This window comes from Ceratotherium simum, chromosome 13, assembly GCF_057802395.1.
Source record: "Ceratotherium simum simum isolate JZ-2026a chromosome 13, ASM5780239v1, whole genome shotgun sequence".
Taxonomy (NCBI): Eukaryota; Metazoa; Chordata; class Mammalia; order Perissodactyla; family Rhinocerotidae; genus Ceratotherium; species Ceratotherium simum.
Genome location: NC_141912.1, coordinates 13515410 through 13538926, shown reverse-complemented (window position 1 = coordinate 13538926; position 23517 = coordinate 13515410). Strand labels below are relative to the sequence as shown.

The following is a 23517-nucleotide window of genomic DNA, read 5'->3' as shown; positions in this document are numbered from 1 at the left end:
ACACATTCCAAATCTTTGGAAAATGAAATAATTGATTCAGGCAAAGATCATCATTGGATGCTAGGACCACCAGGTAAACATTTAGGGAAGATGATATTTTCTAGGTGCCAAAGCATCACCCCACATTTTACTTGCTAATTGCATGGGGAAATGGAGAGACCTGGAGGTCACCACCTTCACTGAGTGATCAGACAGCATTTTGACTGGTAGCGCAACCTTTCATTCATGTCTCCCGATGTGATGCAATACCAAATTCATAGCATCATCTAAGAAAACTTCTTGCCCCAAATCTGAATCCGATCATGCTTCTACACCTAACTCTCAGTACACGGGAAATACAAGGGATAGAAGGAAATACAAGGGATAGAAGTTAAACACCATCACTGGAGACAGCCAGACAAACCCAGAATGTGGGGCATTGTACGAGATAACTGGTGCTTGCTTCAAAAAGTCAGTCATGGGGAAAACAAGGTGGGGTGACGGTTCCAGAATAAAAGAGAATAAAATACCTAACAACCAAATGCAATGTGTGAAGCTTGACTAGATCCTGGCCTGTGTTTTGTGCTTTAAACTATAAAAGATACTTTGGGAACAAAGAGAAAAATTTGAGTAGACTGCATATTAAATATTAGAAAAGTATCTGAATTGTCTTAGATATACTAATGATATTTTAGTAAAATTAGAGGAAGTCTCTTACTATCAGGGGAGAGAGAAAAAACAAATATAGCAAAATGTTAACTGCTGACTCTAAGAGGTAAGTGTAGCAGTGATAATTATACATTTCTCTCAACTTTTCCGTACATTTGAAAACTTTCATGAGAAAAGCTTGGAAAACATTTTTTAATAAACTAATCTGTAATCTGCTTCCGTTTGTGTTCACCTACTTATCCTAATCCTATCTCCTTTCTCTTGGCTGCCACAACCACACACTGTCCAGTTTCCGGTCTTGGGGCTCTGGCTGCTCCAACGCAGTCCCCTGGCTAGCTTCTCCACTGATCACTCAAAGTTACAGCTTCAGAGAGCCAAGCTTGGCCCTCCGCTCTCTCCTGCTCTCCATGTCTCCACTCCCTTAGCTTCAGTTGCTGTTATGCCAACAGCATTTCAATGACTCCCAAGTACGTCTTCAGGCCACACCTCTCCTCTGAAGTAAATGAACCTGAACATAGAAAGAATCTTTCTTACCTAAAGCCTTGCACTTCATGAGAAAATGAAGATCTGAAACAACCTACTAAGCCACAGCACATTCTTTTCTCTTACGAAGTTCCCACCATCTCAGTTTAAAGGGGAAATGTTAATACACTGCAAATCTAATAAACTTCTGATTAATTAAAACGCTTGTAGAGTAACTGTTCCAGGTAATTCAATGTTTTAATCAAAGCAAGTTTCAACCACTTTTAAAAATACATTAGCACATATCCCTACTTAGTATACACAATATTCAGGACGTAATTTAATTTTAGGTTTTTTTCGTCTTAAATTTAAAGCACTTGCATGTCAAAACCCTAAATATCTGTACACTGAATGTACTTAGATTTGGATTATGCCACAGATTTAAATGATATAATGAGCTGAATCTGTATTGCCTCCAGGACTCACTTGGAATTTACTCAGATTTCAACATTTAGTTATCCACATTCTTCTTTTTTTTTTAATCTCTTTTCCACAAAAGTAAATTTGTAAGGGAAGACCCAATACTAAGGCTCTTGTTTCTGACAGAGGAGTAAAAATTCATAAAGGGTTTGAGGCAAAGAGAAGTAAACATCTAACATAGGGGCAGAGATGTGGAAAACACACAAGACTCAAGTTCAAGAGCAAATGGTTCAACTTTTTCAGAGATCTTACTTTAACCAAAACCCTCATTAGTTTTGAGGAAAGCTCTAGAATAATATGTGGTGTTTCTGCAGTGTTTCAAAGAATTAAGGCAAGTATTTGTTTTTTACCAAGAAGAGGGGAAAAAGATGTTTCAAAAAAACGCAGAAACGTAGAACTGTAGCTTGCCTCCACTACACTCTCTCGAGTTCACTCGTTTCCATCTCTTCTGCACCCGGTACACACAGGGCTCTCATTTATAACTGCTCGATCAGTCTGCCTATTTATTTATTTTGTGTGTGTGTGTGTGTGTGTGGGAGGAGATCAGCCCTGTGCTAACATCTGCCAATCCTCTTTTTGCTGAGGAAGACTGGCCCTGGGCTAACATCCGTGCCCATCTTCCTCCACTTTATATGGGACGCCGCCACTGCATGGCTTGCACAAGCAATGTGTCGGTGCGCACCCGGGATCCGAACCAGCAAACCCTGGGCCGCCATAGCGGAGCCTGTGCAACTTAACCGCTTGCGCCACCGGGCTGGACCCCAGTCTGCCTCGCAATACAGGATTCTTTTGGCTTCCAGGTCTACCTGGTGATGTATCAGAAAATTTCTTCAAACTCGGGGAGTCCTTGAAGCCTAGTATCTATCTAAAACTGGCCAAATGCTCATCACCTGACAGTATGTTCACACTCTTAAGTTATGACCATCACAGGTAACTGTTTTTCTTAACTCAATTCTTTCCTCGTTTATGCAGATTTCGGAAGTGAATGAAACCGTTAACCTTGATTAACACATGGTGCCAATTCACTAATTATCATAAGCATATAACTGCTACATATCCCAAATTACTTCTACTTTGCCTAACAATGGTCATATTTCAATATCAGGTAATTTTAAAAATTTGCCCAAATCACACAAGGTTAGTGATTCCCCGACTAAAATGGATTCTATTTGGCTCAGCAGCTAGGCAAATTCTGGAAAACAATCAAACAAATTAAAACCAAAACATTTATCTGTAAAAGATAAAGACAATATTTTTGTTTCATCTTCTCTCATTTTTCCACGCTGCTTTTTTTAAAAAAAAGTATGAAAGCCTTTTAGGAGTGGAATAAGTTAGATTAGCTTTGTTGCAAAGTTCTGAAATCCTCTGCTTATGATAAAGGCATTAGCATAATCAATGTTTCTGAAAGCTCATGTTTGCAGTTATCCAACGTTAATAGAGGTCCAAAAGTAATAATTCAGTCTCAACCACGAGAGAAGTCCAGCTTCTAGTTTAGAAATAATAACAATTTAATGGACAAACAAAACATTATCACAGTGAATAAAACATTGAAGCACTGGCCTTTTTTCACTCAACAGCATGAAGAGTTTTTTGTTGTCATACATTTAAAACTCTTTAAAACCAAATTAACTTACCGGCAACTATAAAAAAGACTATCACAATAAACCCAGAGACACAAATTTAGCACTGCAGACATTATACAAATAAGCAAAATACATAGTACCCATGTCCAGAACTTTCTAGAAATCTCATATAACTCACCAATTTATCTGATGCTACATTTCAGACAAAATGAACATTTTTTAAAAACCTTATAAATATATAAATCCAAACCACAAAACATCTCCTAAACATTATATTTACTCTAAGTACAAATGGATTTTTGGAAATTACATTCACAATGCTATTTAAACTAGATTTTATGAAATCATAAATGTAGTTAGCTGTATCTTGGGGTTTAAATTCATTAGGCCACCTCCCACATATACTTTCCCGTCAGACTCACCTTGGGCATACATATTCTCAAAGTTAATAGTTATATCACTAAAATCAAACCACTATTCTAGAAAAAAGTGTCAATTTTTCCTGAATAAGGAGACTGGAACTGGTCCGCTGTAACTATATCACGCAACAAATGTTTCATCACAGACAAGTTAAAGTAGTCTTAGTAATGCCCCTTTCTAAGAGTTATAAATATTTTAACGTTAATCATTAGTAATGGGTTTTAAAGACTAAAAAGGTTTTTTTTTTTTGCCTCGTTTCTGTGAATATTCTATTCCCTCAAACCTAAAATCTGCTAAACAATGTCTTCTCATAAATATATACATTCAACTTCCCCTACATCATGAAAAGTTCCTTAACTCAAGTCACAATGCTTATGCTTTTATTTGAAATAAATTGTGTAAGAACTTGAATCCATTTTAAAATGGACTTAAAAACAACAGGGATTGCAACACGTAAAGCTGCACTCCGCCACCTTCGTTTTACCTCCTTGAAGGGTCTTTCCAAGCAGGGCATCAGCTTTGTGTGTTTCCTGCCCATCTTTTGGCCCAGCCTACTGCAACACAGTTTTGCATGTAAACCTAAACCACTACGTTTTGGTACAACTCAGTACAGTACAGCAAGATACTCAGGTTCTCAGCACTTCAAACTGTGAACTAGAACATCTCAATAATTGTTCCTGGGTTTCCACTGCCACAATTTGACCAAAATTGTTAGGATTAAGTTAAATAAGTCCATAATAGAATTTAAAATACAACGGGAAAAAATAAAATCCTCATAAACTTATAGCAACTAATTTAAATGGAACCTCATTCAGGATAAGAAATGGAGCTGATTGAACAATGTGGTTAAAAAAAAAAAAACTAAACTAAAATGTTTTAAGGAAAGACTCAAAAGATTTCCGTGAACAATAACTGCTCTGTGAGAATTTCAGAGAAGACTGAGGAGAGAGGAAAACAAATCTGGAGGAAAGTGTGTGTCTCAAAGACAAGTGGCCATATTCTGTCATGAATCTTACTTTGATGTGAATTCCTCAGTGTTTTTAATTCTCTTTAGTAATGTGGCAAAACAGGTATTTAATTGAAACCACACAAGGGAATGTGGCCGAGTTTCCTCTTGGCAAGGGAGCATGTGCAGAGGGAGCTAGCATCTCAACCACAGACAGCGACACTAACTTAAGAGCGAGAGCACCTGAAGAGGATTCAGGGGCGCTCCAACAACGAGGGGTGCACACTTTTCAAACGGATGTGTCTTGGAACAGCTCTCCTCTCGTATCCACCCTCCATCCTAGACTGTCGATGATGATAAGAGCAATCAGTTCATTCCTCACCTTCCACAAAGACCTCTACTGCAGCCTAACACACCTCACTCCTGGTCTCCATCCAGGTGGGCTGAGTGAAATCCTGCTCTTTCTCTGGGAAGACTCATGAGAAGAGCTCCATGAAGGCTTAGCTCATACATTTTTGTTTCTTTGCTAACCCCTAAGTAGAAATGAATATTTTTACTTCCAGCATATAGGAAAACCAACTGAGTCAACATTTTGATGGAAAACAGACCACAGACATATGGATGATGGCTTTGTTAATGTCAGGGACCCTAATCGTAGACAACACAAAAGAAAATAAATGATAAATTACCTAACTTCAAACATGGCAATGTACGTCAAATTTCTTAGTTTGCATATCGATTAAGAAGGTGTCATACAGTCTAGAAATTCATGACAAACACACTGGCAAAAACCATACACCATAAGAATAACAAGGCTTGAAGGGACGAGGCTGACAAAGACGACCCCAAGGGTGACTTTCTTAGATACCAGTAAGTAGATCCCTAGGGGTAAGGAGCTGAAGTACAGCAAACCTAGCAACCAGACTAAGACCCGGATGGATGTCTGAAAGAGCAGGGATGTACAGTTCCACACAGTCCAGTTGTGGGACACAGTGGTGACAGAGTCGAAACTCGCAGGCCTATAAAACTCTACCACAGGAGTGGAGCTCAGAGACGGGGAGCTCTCTCTCTGGACCTCCATGATGGTGATAACCAGGCAGTTGGAGGAGGTGTGAGAAGGACTGACGAGCGAGGCCAGCCTCTTGGGGGTCAGCAGCAGCTCGGTGGGGTTTTCTGGCAGGCACTTCTTGCCTTTGCCTCCACAAGTCAAGTTCACGAGGATGTTGTTGTCGTCGGGCAGGCTACTAACTTCGTCATCCGGCAGGCATGTCTCAAACCTGCAGAAAGGACAGACAATGACGCCTTGTGGGGAGTCCCCGAAGTCTATGATCTTGTAGAGGCATTTGGCACACACCCTGTGACAACACTCCAGCACTTTGGGCTTCCTCTGCTTCAGGTTGTAGCGATTATAACAGATCTTACACTCGAGCTCGTCGGACACCTGAGACTCTGCGGCATCTTCTGGCGGTTGACTGGCCATCTTGAATTAAGGATACAATCTTTGGCCAGGTGTGTCTCGCTGGAGAACGACTTCGATTAAGGCGTCCCTCTGAACATCACATCATCCAAATCAGGCAGAGATGCAAAAAGGCAGGAAAAGGAGTGACAGAAACCAGAAATCTTCCAGGCATTTTCAACTTCTACATATAAGTCTCTGTCTCAAACGCATATTAACAAAGGCCACACGAAGGGTCTGTAAAGGAAAAAGAGATTCTAATGTAGTGAACAGCTCCACTCAAAAGCGCTTTATGGAATTTTCTGAGCCTCAACAATTAGAAGCAGTAAACTTAAAAGGTTAAATGCCTTTCATCTTTTCACGTGTTTCTGCCCCCAGGAGAGGAAAGTGTTATCTCCATGCTTAGCTTTTTCAGCCCACAAATATGATAGTAAAGAAGGAATTAAGAATCTTAACCTTGTAAATACACTCTAGGGCACTGTGAGATTTCTCTCTGCAACTTGTAACAAATTCTGGCCTTTTTGAAAATAGAATGGGACACATATCAGAAATAGACACATTTCCATCAAATTCCATTCAATATAGACTCACTAATTCAGAGTATCATTGGTATATACCAGTGGTCTAAACATCCTCAATAGTGCTTAGGAACACACAAAAGAAGGAAACCTTCAAGATAAATGCTCAAAATGTGTTTTCACAAAGTATGTTGACAGAGATGAGAGCATATTTAAATAAAGCAGACTATTCGCATCTTCCCAGTGTAAAGAAATCTGTTATAAATGCCTTCACCATTTGACTACTCAATTTCAAACTTTTTCTTTGACTACTAGTCTTGAAAATCATAGTTGTATATATACACTCACTCAAGGAAGAATGAAGCATATGACATCTGACATAAGCGTTATAATAAACAAGTCAAGTCTAATTCACAAGAAAGATAGGTAAACACGATAACACACACAGTCATTCCTCCAAACATGAAGAGTCGTGCCTGCATGGCCATCAACTCAAAGTTCACCTACTTGCCTAGTGTATTTCATGTAAACTCTCCTTCTTCAGTGAATAGAAAGTGTAATACCATCAGCAGTCCTCAATGTTGGCCCTTAGTTGCTATTACTGGCTTTGGACAAATGGCTCAAGGTTGATTTCATGTGCATAGTCAGTTTTCAATTAATAGTACAAATGGAAGGGAGCAGTAATATAGGAAATATCCAAATAATTTTTATTTTGCTTTAATATATGTGATTTTTTTGGTCATAGATTTTGTCTTAAACTATGTTTTGCTTGGAAAAATATCAAAATGTATTTAAATTTGAGCATACCTCCAAGCGATAATACCAGAAGACTGCCATAACAGTTCTGGGAAGTAGAGAGCAACTATGCTAGAATTTAAAATTTGCTGTGGATCATACTGCCTTAACAGAGAAGAGGCAGCTAAACTCGGATAATTTTTGAAATCATGAATAATTGGTTTGTGAAAACCTATTATCTTCCTTTTTATTTATGACTTTAGCTAATTTTTTAATTGACTTCATATAATACAATTATAATGGATATCAGTGGCAAGATACTCTTGGTAGGAAAAGGAAGTCAATCAATAAATAGAATCTCTGGTGTCACCCCAAAAATATAGGCAGAATTAAAAAAAATAGAGTTTACTGTATGTGAATGCAGGTATTACAAAATTGCTACCATAAGCCAATTTCTATGTATCCCCTCTTACACACAAAAAAGGATATACAAACACAAACATCAACTCCTCCATCCCTTTTCCCTCCATGTGCCCTAAATATTTTCTTCATTCCTGATCCTGATCCTGTTCAGGTTACAAGTGCCCAAGTCATTGCAAAACGTGACTTCACCTTGCCCACAATTCTACAAAGCTGGCTTTTTATTCTCTTGTAGGATGAACTTCGCCAGGACCAAAATCAAGGAACAAGAAGGTGTTCTCTCCCTGTCACCACTCCTAGTGCTAACTTCCTTCACAGAATGGTCCCGAGCCCTGGGCAGGTCACTGGTGATCTGCTTACTGGACAGCTCCCATTCATTCAGCCCTCCTGGCAGCACACACAGACTTTGCAAAAGGCCCATCCAAACTGAACACGTTATATTCTTTTTGCAGCCCCTTCCCACTCAGCCTCAATACCCTCAAAAATCCAGGCGTACTGAAGCTGATATCAATGGCAGAATTCACAGCAGTGACTGCCTCCATCACCATCAAAAGGACTGATGTATGTGAAGTTGTGTGAAAAAGGAAAAGAAAGTATGTAAACATACACACAAAGACATGGGGAAAAAAGAGAGTAAAATATGCAGTGAGGATAAATAAGCAAAATTACATTTAAAGGCACAGAAAGCCAGAGCATACATATAGAAACACCAACAAAAGGCTTATATGTAATGAAACTAGACCCCTATCTTACACCGCTCACAAAAATTAGCCCCAAACGGATTAAAGACTTAAATGTAAGACTGGAAACAATACAACTCATAGAAGAAAACATAGAAAAAAAACTTCTTGACATGGGTCTTGGCAATGATTTTTTGGATTTGACACCTAAAGCACAAGCAACAAAATCAAAAATAAACAAGTGGGACTACATCAATCTAGCAAGCTTCTGCACAGCAAAAGGAATGATCAGCAACATGAAAAGATAACCTATGAGATGGGGAAAAATATTTGCAAATCATCTATCTGATAAGGGGTTAATGTCCAAAATATATAAAAAACTCATGTAACTCAGAGCACTCCATCCAAAAACAGCTGACTACACATTCTTCTCAAGTGCTCATGGAACACTCTCAAGGATAGACCATATGTTGGGAAACAAAGCAAGCCTCAATAAATTTAAGAAGCTTGAAATCATAACCAGCATCTTTTCAGACCATAATGCTATGAAACTGGAAATGAACCATGAAAAAAAAACTGGGAAAGTGACAAAAACGTGGAGATTAAACAACATGCTACGGAACAACCAATGGATCATTGATGAAATTAAAGGAGAAATCAAAAACTATCTGGAAACAAGCAAAAATGAAAATATGCCATATCAAACCATATGGGATGCAGCAAAAGCGGTCCTGAGAGGGAAACTCATAGCGATACAAGCCCACCTTAACAAACAAGAAAAAGCCCAAATATGCAACCTTAAATTACACCTAACAGAACTAGGAAAAGAAGAACAAAGCCCATAGTCAGCAGAAGGAGAGAAATAATAAAAATCAGAGCAGAAATAAATGAAATTGAGACCAAAAAAACAGTAGAAAGCATTAATGAAACAAAGAGTTGGTTCTTTGAGAAGATAAACAAAACCGACAAACCCTTAGCCAGGCTTACTAAGAAAAAAAGAGAAAAGGCTCAAGTAAATAAAATAAGAAATGAAAGAGGAGAAATTACAATGGATACCACGCAAATACAAAGGATTACAAGAGAATACTATGAGAAATTATATGCCAACAAATTGGACAATCTAGAAGAAATGGATAAATTCTTAGACTCATACAACCTCCCAAAACTGAACCAAGAAGAAATGGAGAATCTGAATAGACCAATCACAAGTAAAGAGATTGAAATAGTAATCAAAAACCTCCCAAAAAATAAAAGTCCAGGACCAGATGGCTTCTCCGGTGAATTTTACCAAACATTCAAGGAAGATTTAATACTCATCCTTCTCAAACTATTCCAAAAAATAGAGGAAGATGGAACACTTCCTAAATCATTCTACGAGGCCAACATCACCCTGATACCAAAGCCAGAAGAAGACAATACAATGAAAGAAAATTACAGGCCAATATCGCTGATGAACATAGACGCAAAAATCCTCAACAAAATTTTGGCAAACCGAATACAGCAATACATTAAAAAGATCATACACCATGATCAAATGGGATTTATAGCAGGGACGCAGGGATGGTTCAACATCCGCAAATCAATCAACGTGATACATCACATCAACAAAACAAAGAATAAAAACCACATGGTCATCTCAATAGATGCAGAGAAGGCATTTGACAAGATACAACATCCATTTACGATAAAAACTCTCAACAAAATGGGAATAGAAGGAAAGTACCTCAACATAATAAAGGCTATTTATGACAAACCCACAGCCAACATCATACTCAAAGGGGAAAGACTGAAAGCCATTCCTCTGAGAACAGGAACGAGGCAGGGCTGCCCACTCTCACCACTCCTATTCAACACAATACTGGAGGTTTTGGCCAGAGCAATTAGGCAAGAAAAAGGAATAAAAGGAATTCAAATAGGTAATGAAGAAGTGAAACTCTCACTATTTGCACATGACATGATTTTATATATAGAAAACCCTAAAGAATCCATTGGAAAACTATTAGAAATAATCAACAACTACAGCAAAGTTGCAGGGTACAAAATCAATCTAGAAAAATCAGTTGTGTTTCTGTATGCTAATAATGAACCAACAGAAAGAGAGCTCAAAAAGATAATACCATTTACAATTGCATCAAAAAGAATAAAATACCTAGGAATAAATCTTACCAAGGAGGTGAATGACCTATACAATGAGAACTACAAGACATTATTGAAAGAAATCGATGATGACATAAAGAAATGGAAAGATATCCCATGCACGTGGATTGGAAGAATAAACATAGTTAAAATGTCTATATTACCTAAAGCAATCTACAGATTCAATGCAATCCCAATCAGAATCCCAATGACGTTCTTCACGGAAATAGAAAAAAGAATACTAAAATTCATATGGGGCAACAAAAGACCCCGAATAGCTAAAGCAATCCTAAGAAAAAAGAACAAAGCAGGAGGCATCACAATCCCTGACTTCAAAAGATACTACAAAGCAATAGTAATCAAAACAGCATGGTACTGGTACAAAAACAGACACACAGATCAATGGAACAGAACTGAAAGCCCAGAAATAAAACCACACATATACAGACAGCTAATTTTTGACAAAGGAGCTAAGAACATACAATGGAGAAAGGAAAGTCTCTTCAATAAACGGTGTTGGGAAAACTGGACAGCCACATGCAAAAGAATGAAAGTGGACCATCTGCTGTCGCCATTCACAAAAATTAACTCAAAATGGATCAAAGATCTGAAGGTGAGACCCGAAACTATAAAACTCATAGAAGAAAATATAGGCAACACACTATTTGACATTGGTCATAAAGGAATCTTTTCAGATGACATGCCTACCAAGACTAGGGAAACTAAAGAAAAAATAAACAAGTGGGACTTTATCAGATTAAAGAGCTTCTACAAGACAAACGAAACCAGAATCAAGATGAACAGACAACCCACCAGCTGGGAGAGAATATCTGCAAAACATACATCTGACACGGAGTTGATCTCCATAATATATAAAGAACTCACACAACTGAACAACAAAAAAACAAAAAAGCCAATCAAAAAATGGGCAGAGGAAATGAACAGACACTTCTCCAAAGATGATATACAGATGGCCAACAGGCACATGAAAAGATGTTCAACATCATTAATCATCAGGGAAATGCAAATCAAAACAACACTAAGATATCACCTCACACCCGTTAGAATGGCTATAATCACCAAGACAAAAAACAACAAATGTTGGAGAGGATGTGGAGAAACAGGAACCCTCACACACAGCTGGTGGGAATGCAAACTGGTGCAGCCTCTATGGAAAATGGTATGGAGATTCCTCAAAGAATTAAAAATAGAGATGCCCTATGATCCAGCTATCCCACTACTGGGAATCTATCCAACGAACCTGAAATCAACAATTCAAAGAGGCTTATGCACCCCTATGGTTCATTGCAGCATTATTCACCATAGCCAAGAAGTGGAAGCAACCTAAGTGTCCCTCGACTGACAATTGGATCAAGAAGATGTGGTATATATATACAATGGAATACTACTCAGCCATAAAAAAAGACAAAATCATCCCATTTGCAACAACATGGATGGGCCTAGAGGGTATTATGTTAAGTGAAGTAAGCCAGAAGGAGAAAGACAAACACTGTATGATCTCACTCATATGTGGAATATAAACCAACACATGGACAGAGAAAACTGTATTGTGGTTACCAGGGGCTATGGGGGTGGGGGGTGGGCACAAGGGGTAAAGGGAGACATATATATGGTGATGGACAAACAAAAATGTACAACCCAAAATTTCACAATGTTAAAACTATTAAAACATCAAAAAAAATATGTTAAAAAAAAACTCATGTAACTCAACAGCAAAAAAACTAATAATCCAACCTAAAAATGGGCAAAGGACCTGAATAGACATTTTTCCAAAGAAGATATATGAAATGGCCAACAGGTACATGAAAAGATGCTCCAAGTCACTAATCACAGGGAAATGCAAATCAAAACTACAATGAGATATCACCTCATACCTGTCAGAATGGCCATCATCAAAAAGAAAAGAAATAACAAATGCTGGAGAGGATGTGGAGGAAAGGGAACCGTTGTGCACTGTTGGTGGGATTGTAAACTGATACAGCCACTATGGAAAACAGTATGGAGGTTGCTCAAAAAATTAACAATACAACTATCATATGGTCCTGCAATTTCACTTCTGAGTATATATCTGAAGGAAATGAAAACACTATGTTGACAAGACATCTGCACCCCCATGTTTACAGCAGCATTAATTACAATAGCAAAGACATGGAAACAACTAGCTGTCCATCGACAGATGAATGGGTAAAGAAGTTGTGCTATATCCATATACAATGGAATATTATTCAGCTACAGAACAGGAAATCTTGCCATTTGTGACAACATGGGTAGACTTTGAAGGGATTATGCTAAGTGACATAAGTCAGACAGAGAAAGACAAATACTGTATAACCTCACTTATATGTGGAATCTAAATAAAAGAAAACCAAATGAATAGAAAAAGAGATCAGATGAGATTTATGGTCACCAGAGGAGGGGGTGAGAGGAAGGGGAATAGGATGAAGGGGGTCAAAACGTACAAACTTCCAGTTATAAGATGAATAAGTACTGACGATAGAATGTAAAACATAATGACTATAGTTAACACTGCTGTATGTTATATATGAAAGTTAAGATAGTAAATCCTAAGAGTATTCACCACAACGAAAAGAACATATTTTTTCTTTTTCTTTTTTTTGCATCTATATGAGATAATGGATGTTAACCAAACTTATGGTGATCATTTCATAATATATGTAAGTCAAGTCATTACACTTGTTAGAAAAGAGACAACAGGTCCAAAATGTAGTCACTTGTGCTAAGTCCACGTCACCAAACAGAAACCTAATACCTAACCTAACTGCAGTTTCAACCTCCCCCAGGAATATAATCTTAACCAGTTTGTCTGGAATTTCCTGGTCAGCAGTAGTGAGGTAACCTGCTTGATAGAACCCTTTCAACCCCCAAAGAAGGATGAGGTAATCCACTTTTTCTTTGTCCCTGCCCCGTTCTGTCTATAAAAGCCTTTCATTCTGTGCAGCTCTTTGAAGCTCCTTTCTATCTGCTAGATAGGATGCTCCCCAATTTGATCTTTAAATTGACTCAGTTGAGTTTTGTTTTTTTAAAAGATTTGGTGGCAGTGGCAGGACAGAAGGAGACTTCTGACGGCTTTGGGGGCAATAAGAAACACAGGCATGGTACCCCATGAACCCTTTGAGTTCACTGTCTTTCTCGCCATTTCCGGAGGCCATGGGTAAGTTCCTCTTGGTTCTGAGCTCTGCTCTCTGTGTGTCAATCTCCTGATCTCTTTGGCTTTCCACTTCAGGGCTTAGCAGGTCAGCTTGAGCCGGCAGACGGTTCTATCCCGAATGTGAGTCCCTAGCCCTTGGTTCAGTCCCCAATTCCCCATTTGATTGGAAACCCCCAGCCCTTGATTCTGTCCCAAGATCCATGTGAGAACTGTTGGCGGCAGTTCACAGTTCCCTAGTTCACAGTCCCCATTTGTTGAGATCTGCTGCTTCAATCCTTTCCTGAGTCCACGGTTCCACAGTGGGAATTGGTGGTGGTACGCACAGGGCCTTCTCTCGGCCAGTCTGCAGTTAACATCTCTTGGTTACTGCTGGTATGTTAAGGCGCACGTGTTAGTTTGTCTTGTTTTGTGCAGATAAAGGCTTTTGGGGATCTTGGAAGCCAAAAAGCCACAAAAATTAGTGGGCATGGGTCAAGAATTTAAAAGCTGTTAGAGCACTCATTACCTAACCCAAAGACTCCTGTGTTAGGATGAGTTGGTCACAGAACAGGTTAGATTGGCACTAGGTCACCTGCTAACCTCAAGAAAATTTCTGTGCAATGAGGTGCACTGTAAAACACCACACAATCTCCCACCCAGTGGCACATCCCTTTTAAGTATTAGTTTGGCTCCAAGAGACCCAAAGCCTTAGCTAAACAAATAAATAATTAATTTAAAAATGGGACCCTTAAATCGCAAGGAGTTGAGCATGCCACCTTCTAGCACACTTATTTACTTTGTATCTAAGAACTATGGTCCCGGAAGCTATATATGTCCACAAAAATGGCAAAATCTTACTGTGTCCTGAGAGTCTGGCTTGGTAACTTGCAGGTTGAGAGCCCCCAAATATAGCTGGACAGAAATGTGGGTTGCACCCCATTTGCAGCTAGATATGGTTGGACAGAAAGTGTGGGTTAAATTGCATTTGCGGTTAGGGTCCTACCAAGCTGTTGCCAGCCCTCAGGGGAATCACAACCTAGAATTACAATGGCCATTGCGAGGGAGGAACGTTCCAATTAGGTGAGATCATCTCAGAAGTGCATTTAAGAGCAAGGGCTGCCAAATTAAACAAACAGAACAGGATACGTATTTTACTTGATAAGCAGAAGCTTCCAAAAGGCTTCAAAATTCCAAAATTTTGGAATAGCTTCCAAAATAGCTTCACTGAAAAATCTGTTGCAAAAGACTAATAAAAAAATTAAAGATATAAGAGATACCTAAAACAAAAGACAATTAGACTGACGTAATTCCTGCTTCTTTCCATCCTCCTTTATTTAAGTACGCATTCTTGTAATTCTTTTGTCTAAATTGCCTTTCCATTTTGAAGAGACTATTAAACAGTTACCTTTAAAATAAGACCACCTAAGGCTACAGACAATCCTCTTCAAATATCTTTCACTCCTTGGTCAAAGGCTGAACAAAGGGCCACACTTAAAGAATTTCTTAACCCCAGAGAAGATCCTCAAAAGTTTTTTTGTAAATGGATTACCTCCTGAGATTAGTGGATAGATAACAAGGCAGAAAATAAGACCGAAGGCCACTGGTCTGACTGAACTTGTGACCATAACTGATATTCAGAGCCTAACAGAAATTTTTTTTAGGCCTCCTCCCCTAAGCTAAAATAAAACTATGGACCCAGAGGAAAAGGAAAACCTTCTGAGGCCTTTGTGAAAGGATTTACTAGAACATTCCAAAGGCAAAGAGCTCTAAATCCAGAACATAGAAATCTTTTGATTTCCATCTTCATTAGAAATCTTCTCCCTGATACAAAAAAACAAAGCATCAGCAGCAAATTAAGGATATTGCAGTTGGATGGGTACATCAACCTATGATGTCATTTAGGCTGCAACTCAATTCTTTGAGGAAATGAGAGCAATTGTCCTTATTTTACACATCTCTGCAAAACTAGAAATGCAGCTCTAGAGGCAATTCAAAGTTCACCTATTCCTTTTTACCAATCCCAAAACCTCCTCTATTTGTCTTAAAAAGCTTGTAATTTGTACTCTTTCCTTGTACCTCTGAGATGTAAATGTTAAAGTACAAACTTCAGGGAGGTAATTCTTATTAGAGGAAAAATGAAAGAGGGAAAGGTCATTTGAAACTAAGACCCGAAACACAACTGAGATCCAACTTCTTTTATAACTAGTGAGTTTTGTATTATTGTACTTGCTTCATGGCAGTAATTTTAAAAATGAAAGATATAAGGTCTCTGTTTGTGTCTGTCTGTATGTTTATGCATGTCTATATATGTGTGTTGTAGATGTATGGTATCTTTCTACTTCCAGATGGTATTGCCATAATTAATTTGTAAAAGAGCTCTATTTAATTGGCTTAAACAAAATTATTGCTTACATAAATTGAATTCTCAGAAATATAACAGAAACTAACCCAAATGAATTTCAGCTTCAAGCGACCTGGGAAAATATTCTGTATTAAAACTAGTTTAAGTTTATTCGTTTAATTAAAACAGGCATGTCTTTAGAGTTATCAGCATTAAATATAACACTTTTACTTTACCTGGGCTTACTAATGGTCAAATGAGTTCATGTAATCTCTTAGAAAATTTGTCAGCAAAAAAAACAGCTTGAGATGATAGCTGACTTTGTCTAGTGTCTCATGAGGTTTTTGTGGGTAGTCTGAACATAATTGCTAAGCACAAGTAAATCAAATAGATGTCAGTAGGAAAAAGATTTTTTAGGTGAACTTTTTAAATAGTTTCCCCAAATCTTTTTGGTAACCTGAAACCTTAAAGTTTTGCTAAGTTAAATTAAATGATAAGTTAATTCATTGAATATTCAGATCATTTCCAAATAAGATAAAATAGTAAAACATTAATTACTGAACAGAGATTTATCCACTTTTGGCTTCCTTTTACAGAAGAACTAAAGATATTTGGGTCTATTAGTAAACATGTTTCGTACGACACTGAAAAAGTTACTATGAGAAAGCATATGGTTTTAGAAATTATAAAATGCATTTATAAATTTACCAAGCCACAGAATGCTAATGTAAAAGAGAGTTCACAATTGTTTATTTCTTTATTTTCACTAAACATTAGGGTTTTTAAGGGTTAAAAATTCTAACGTAATTAAAGCTACTAGAAATAAAAATACAAAAAAAATCTCTGTATGCAAGCAAAGTAGGATATGTGTTTTCAGTAAGAGAAGTTATGAGGAACGGAGATGCATTTTTTGAGGGAAAAGAAAGTAATTTAGTCCTAAAGTGAGGCTGGCTATTTCAAAATGGGAAAGAGGAGAATAAAGGACAAATTAAATAGAAAGTTGGGAAGAGAGAGAGAATTTTACCTTGTGTAATCAACTTGGCTAAAATTGAACGAATTTATTATACAGGTTATAAAATTAAGCTTTAAAATCAGTAATGTACTTATGTAAAACTAGAACTTAATTTTCTTTCATCTGCTAAAAGGACAAAGTTTTCTTGCACTATTGGTTAGCTCCTGACAAGAGACTATGAAAAGTTTTTCTTTACCTTTTAAGTAATCTGCCTAGAAAACAAACATTTTGTGTCTTGTCAAAATAATTTCCAGTGTGATCTTTATGAGGTATTTTGACTATCTAAGAAAGCTGACTCTTCTCTATTAAAAGAGTTCAGTTATTTTTTACAACTATGTAACCTTCCATATTTGCCTGTGAAGTCTCCAGTTGTCTCTATGGTTAAAGGGATAACTAGCTATTGTCTCACAGTGACTTATGATTCTGTTTGACCAAGTGTTTTAAAACCTTTTGATATTTTTGACAAAACTTCCCCAAAGTCAAATTCTAAATGAAGTCTTTTTGACTTCAAACTAACTTTGGGATTTTCCAGAGGACCTCAGGAACATCTCAAAAGATTTGTTTTCTCTCCTTATAAAACGAGAGATGTTAAACTAATTAGGCTAATTTTATATGTTAAATTACATGGGAAACGTCAAATAAGAAGTAAGACTAAGCGTTCTTTATGGTGTATTTGTACAGGTATATGTTATAAGTGTTCCAGAAATTATATGAAATTCCTGGAAATCTGATATGTCCTGGTGTAATGCTGTCAGTCATAATTCTAGTTATTATCTTAAAATGTTGCATGTTACAGAAATAACCAAATTTCCTTGTCAATTCTATTATAATAAACTCTCACCAGATCTGTAACAATGAGCATCTTTAAGTCTTCTCACAGTTATTGTTTTACTCTGATGCGTTTACAAAAGCACTCCTGCACAAGTGCTTCATCTTTAAGGAGATTTCTGAAAAGAACTGTGACAAACACAGGTTTCTGATAACTTTAAGATCATAAAACTGAACTGGGTAACAGTTTCTGAAACTAATGGAAAAACTGGCCTCAAGCAGAACAAGTAATATTTACATGAGATTGAATGAACTGAGGAGAATGATTATAATTTTTATGACTATTTGTTTGAAACATTGCTGATTCTTTAATGTTTTGTTCTTCCAGATATAAGGAAACCTTTTCCCTTAAGCTATCTATGACTTACAACAATTTGGTAAAGTATACCTTTGTAAACAAAGATAAAACACATACTTTTTCTCCCCACCCTATCCCTCCAGGATTCAGAAAATCTTGAGTATTATTTTCATGTCAATATGCATAGTTATTTACATAAATTGAATAAGAATCTGTTCTCCCTGTAACAAGACACAACTGGAAAAATATTGGCTGTATTACCAAGGCTTTGACTAAATTTTCATATTTGAAAGATGTGCATAGACTCAGATATGACCATACAGTTTTAAGGAACTAAGGTTGACTTCACGGAATCAATAAAGCCCCTGGGAAAAATCGGCCTGGTACAAGGTTCCAACAAAGCCATCTTAAAACAAGTTTATATGGCAATCACTCTTCTGGCTGCACTTATATAAATAATCAGGCCAAGTTTAATGCAAACAAATTGGTTTTACTGTGATTATCTTTGGTGAAGAATGGGAGTGATTATAGAGAGAAAAATTATGTTTGCACCTTTGTAGATATTAGATTCTGATCCTGTTAGCTATCTTGAGGTTTTGCTATGTACCTGTAAACTGGACTGAATCCTGAATTCTTTTAGTTTCCTCAAATATCTGGACTCTCCAAACTAACATTTCCAATTTCTCCCAACCTTCTAATTCAGAATTACTAATAACAAAGACTGCCTTTGAATCTCTTTGGAAGGGACTATACCAGGTCCTCCTCACTATTTACATGGCAGCCAAACTTCAGGGACTGAACCTTGGATACACATCTCACAGCTGAAGAAGGCTCCACCTGATATCCGGTCCCCTATAAATGCTGGGGACCTCCAAATCAAAGTGACTGGGAAGAGAAGTAGCCAACCTCAGGGTAAACTGCTTCATCCCAAGATATGGGATCAGGACCTTATACTTTAACTAAACACGGAAGCCTCTCTTCTTCTCTTTCTTTCCTTTACCCTGGCATTGGCCTGGAATGATAATGCCATCATCTGTATCTCCTGCACCACTGCTAAGGGGGGGTACCTTTCAGACTGCTGGATTTTGTCATTAAAAAACTTTGATCTGTCCATGATGCTAGAGACCTCCTGATTCATTTCCTTGTCCCTGGCTGACAATCCCAAACTTGGAGAACTTTGCATCCAGGCTCTATGCAAAGAAAGAGACACAAGGCAAGGGTAACCAGAATAAAACTGCCTGTGTGGTCTACAGACCATTAAAATTTTACTGGCCTCCATGGCTGTCACCTTTCCAGTCCTGAGCTACAGATGCAAACGGGAATTACCAGGAGGCATTCATGACCCAAGATTTGCTTCCTTTGGCAGGGCCCTACTTTTAGGAGTAAAGGTAAATGAGGCTATGACCAGGAATCTCTCCTTATCTCTTGAAAGTATTCTGGAATTCACTGTTAAAGCAATAGGTGCTCAACAAAAATCCTTAGACTCTCTGGCCAAAGTTGTTCTTGGTAACAGGATAGCCCTTGATTATCATTTAGCTGAGCAAGGAGGTGTCTGTGCTGTGGCCACCACCACCTGCTGCACCTGGATTAACACTTCTGGGAAAGTTGAAACTCAGTTACATAAGACCACTGAGCAAGCCACCTGGTGACTCCTTCAGCGGGCTCTTTCTTTGACTTACTAGATTTTAATTGGTTTGGGTCTTGGGGACCATAGCTCCAAAGTGTACTTCAGATACGGGAAACCATCCTGCTTATAATAATCATAGCGGTTCCCCTGGCGTGCTTTATTCTCTCAAAAGCTTTAAATGCATGATTGGAGCCACTCACCACCAAGCAAACAATCTCCCTAGGACTGGAATGTCAGAAAAGGAACAAAGAGATCAACCAACTTAAAAATTACGACTGAAGTCGTGGCCTGTGAATATCACAGAGATTAAGCAAAAAACGCCATAACCTGTGAACACGACATGGAGGATCAACGAAAACTTCGAGAACTTCAGAGCGGTAGCTGGGAGTGGTGCTAATGCCTTAAATTCTGATTACATCTCTCAGTCAAGCTGAGAGTCTGATCAGGGGGGCATTATTAAAAAAGAGACGACAGGCCCAAAATGGAGTCACTTGTGCTAAGCCCACATCACCAAACCAAGACCTAATACCTAACCTAATTGCAGTTTTAACCCCCCCAGGAATGTAATCTTAACTGGTCAATCTGGAATTTCCTGGTCAGCATCTGACAATCCACTTTTTCCTTGTCCCTGCTCCCTTCTGTCTATAAAAGCCTTTCATTCTGTGCAGCTCTTTGGAGCTCCTTTCTGTTTGCTAGGCGGATGCTGCCTGATTCGTCAGTCATTGAATAAAACCAATTTGATCTTTAAATTTACCCAGTTGAATTTTGTTTTTTAACATGCTGCACACGTTAAATTTATACAGTGTTGTCAATTATATCTCAGTAAAACAGGGAGGAAAATGAACATTTAAAAAAGGCTTATGTGTATGTGAGAATATATTACATTGTCAGCATTGGACAATCAGCTGGTCACGTTAATACTTTCTGTACCAAGCTTCCAGCCATTGGAAGAGTAGCAGCAATGTTCTATGTTGGGCCAGTCACAATTTCTAGTTTATAATTCTGTGAACACAAATTATTTGCTTAGACAATATTGAGCTATTGTCACCCGGAGAAGCCCCTAAACCATTTTCCATGTCTAATGCTTTGTTTTTACATTGTGCCTGCTTACAGGAACCAAGGCAGAACATTGCCAGATGGCCAAATTGCAGAACTGGTCCAAAGCAGAAAGGTCCAAGATGGCGATGGGGTGCCATGTGCAAAATGAAACGTGTGCAAAGGTGCCGTGTGCAAGAAGGGAAGCTCTGCACATGCCCCAAATGCCCCTGCCCAGAGTGATGACATGGAGTCCCCTCCCCCTTCACATCCCATAAGAACCCTGCTCACATTCCCTCCACGGAGAAGGTGTTTTAGAGCATGAGCTCTGCCTCCTCCATTCACTGATCAGCGAGTCAAGTTTCTGCTCTGTTATTCCAAACTAGGTCTCATTCTACTGGCACCAGCGGCTCCAGGCAAAAGAACCCACTTGCGAGTCACCGGTCCCTTAGGGCTCGGTAACACTATTATTTGAAACAATACTTTCCTTTGTCACAGAAACAAAGTTCTATCAGAACTTTGAACATGTTAAGATATAGTGTTATATGACCATAATGTTCATATTTATAAAAATTCATATGGGGGCTTCTTGGTAACACACAAATACTAAATGTTCAAATATACAATCAAAAAGATACCTACTATAATTCTAAGGCCAATTCTAGCAAACCCACTCCATCAGCTTGAAACATTTCATCAAGTCCTGCCTCTGAGAGTGGCACTTCTGGGCAGGACTCACCGAGAGCCTTGAGCCCTGGTAGCATCCCTGGAAATGCAGCCAGCACACATGCTTCTCCCTGGAATGGCACAAAACAGCACGGTGATTGTTCCTCTTGGGAAGCTGGGTACCAACTGCTGGAGTTCTTAATAAATACTTCATCTGTCTCATTATGACTCTAAGGTCCTTCAAAGAACTCAAATAATAACCTAAAATCTATAACTTGATAGGGTTATGATTAGTCGGAATTGTTACCTGGTCCTCTAGAAGATATGCATTCCAGCCCATTCCCACCCTGCCTTCATTCCATAATTATGGACAATTATGATGTTGAGTGAAAGAAACCAGACACCAAAGAGCACATCTTGTATGATTCCATTTCTAGAAAGCTCAAAAAACAGGCAAAACTAAGCTGTAGAAGGGATGCAAGTTTAGATAGTGCAACTAATAAGAAAAGCCAGGAAGTGATTAGCATAAAGGTCAGGCTAGAGATGCCTTTGAGGGGACTGAGTGGTGGGGAACGGCATAGAGCGGCTGCTGAGAGGCTGACAAGGTTCTACTTCCTGACCTGGGTGGTACTTACGAGTGTTCACTTTGAGCTACACCATCAGGTGGTACATTTTTCTGTACTGGTGTTACCTTTCACAGCAAAAAGTACCAAAAAAAATCCGTGGCTAAATAATTTAGCTATTTTGATAGGCCTATTTTCCACATCCATTTTCTGACAACGGATATTTTGGATCAGTTTACCATTTTTTCCTCTACGATCTGTAAGTTCATTAATTTTTTTCACAAAATTGAAATGTCAGTCATTCACTTATCACCAAAATATACAGGCATTACTATAAATCAATATTAAAAGAGATAGAATCTTTAAGATGAGCGAGTCTGGAGCATTCCTTGATGAGAACAACTGCTACAAGTATGTCTCACCAGGCACAGGGGAAAGAACCTGGCCTACTATAATTGCCTTAAAAATAACTACATGTAGGGGCCAGCACGGTGGCGCAGCGGTTAAGTGCACGCGCTCCACTTCGGCAGCCCAGGGGTTCACAGGTTCAGATCCGCGGTGCGCACTGACACACCGCTTGTCAAGCCATGCTGTGGCGGCATCTCATATAAAGTGGAGGAAGATGGGCATGGACGTTAGCCCAGGGCCAATCTTCCTCAGCAAAAAGAGGAAGATTGGCATCAGATGTTGGCTCAGGGCTGATCTTCCTCACCAAAAAAAAATAATAAACTACAGTAACAACATGAGGTGATGGATGTGTTAACTAATCTTACTGTGGTAATTATTTCACAATCTATACATGTGAAATACGTGTATCAATTCATCATGTTGTACACCTTAAACTTACATAATGTTATGTGTCAATTATATCTCAACAAAGCCGGGAAAAAAATAAATACACAAGGTTTCCTTTTCCTAGAAAAATATATATTCAAATATATGAAGCCGGTATTTCTTATTAAATCACTTTTGTCTTTAATCCTTTTATAAATCATCTGAGGTAAGAATATACAAATAGATAATTAACTACTAATTCTTATAAATCAACTCGAGCTACTGGACAAATGACTATTTTCACTGCCCTAAATGTATAGTACCTACTATTCTACTCAAACCCTCTTCCTCCACTACTCAATTCCTTTGATACTGAAGATGCAAACTTGGCTTGTATTTTGAAGCAAGGTCCCTCCAGTGGACACCCGTTGTTCTGTCTACCTAGGACCTTTTTTTCTCCTGTAGACCACACCGCTCCCTTCCCAACTGCCACAGCTTCTTCGGGGAGATGTTCTCCACTCACTCAAATGACGTGATTGCAGTCGGGCTGCGTGCACCAGTCGCAGTACCTCCCTTCTCTCCAAAGGTGTGGATCTGTGACCCAGGCCTGGCTAATCACAGTACTCCATTATCCCCCTGCTCACAGGGATTAGTCTGCATGGGCACGAGACTCAAAGCTCCTTCCTAGGATTTTTTTTATCTGAAGCTAGGGGAAGAGGG

The 23517-nt window shown here is 38.5% G+C and overlaps 1 protein-coding gene across 8 annotated transcripts in view; it reads right to left on the bottom strand.

The window, feature by feature from the left end:
* Positions 1-3068: 3068 nt before the first annotated feature.
* Positions 3069-23517, bottom strand: part of RNF182 (ring finger protein 182) — a 75200-nt gene continuing 54751 nt past the window's right edge. For 4 of the 8 annotated variants that reach the window (XM_087438027.1, XM_087438028.1, XM_087438025.1 and 1 more), the window contains 2 exons: positions 21437-21591; positions 3069-6232 (listed from right to left, as the gene is read on the bottom strand). In XM_087438027.1, the coding sequence (XP_087294153.1) occupies positions 5279-6019 (741 nt within the window). In that variant the 5' untranslated portion in view covers positions 6020-6232; positions 21437-21591 and the 3' untranslated portion in view covers positions 3069-5278. The remainder of the gene's footprint in view (positions 6233-21436; positions 21592-23517) is intronic. The other 4 variants (XM_087438032.1, XM_087438031.1, XM_087438029.1 and 1 more) reach the window with 1 other exon arrangement.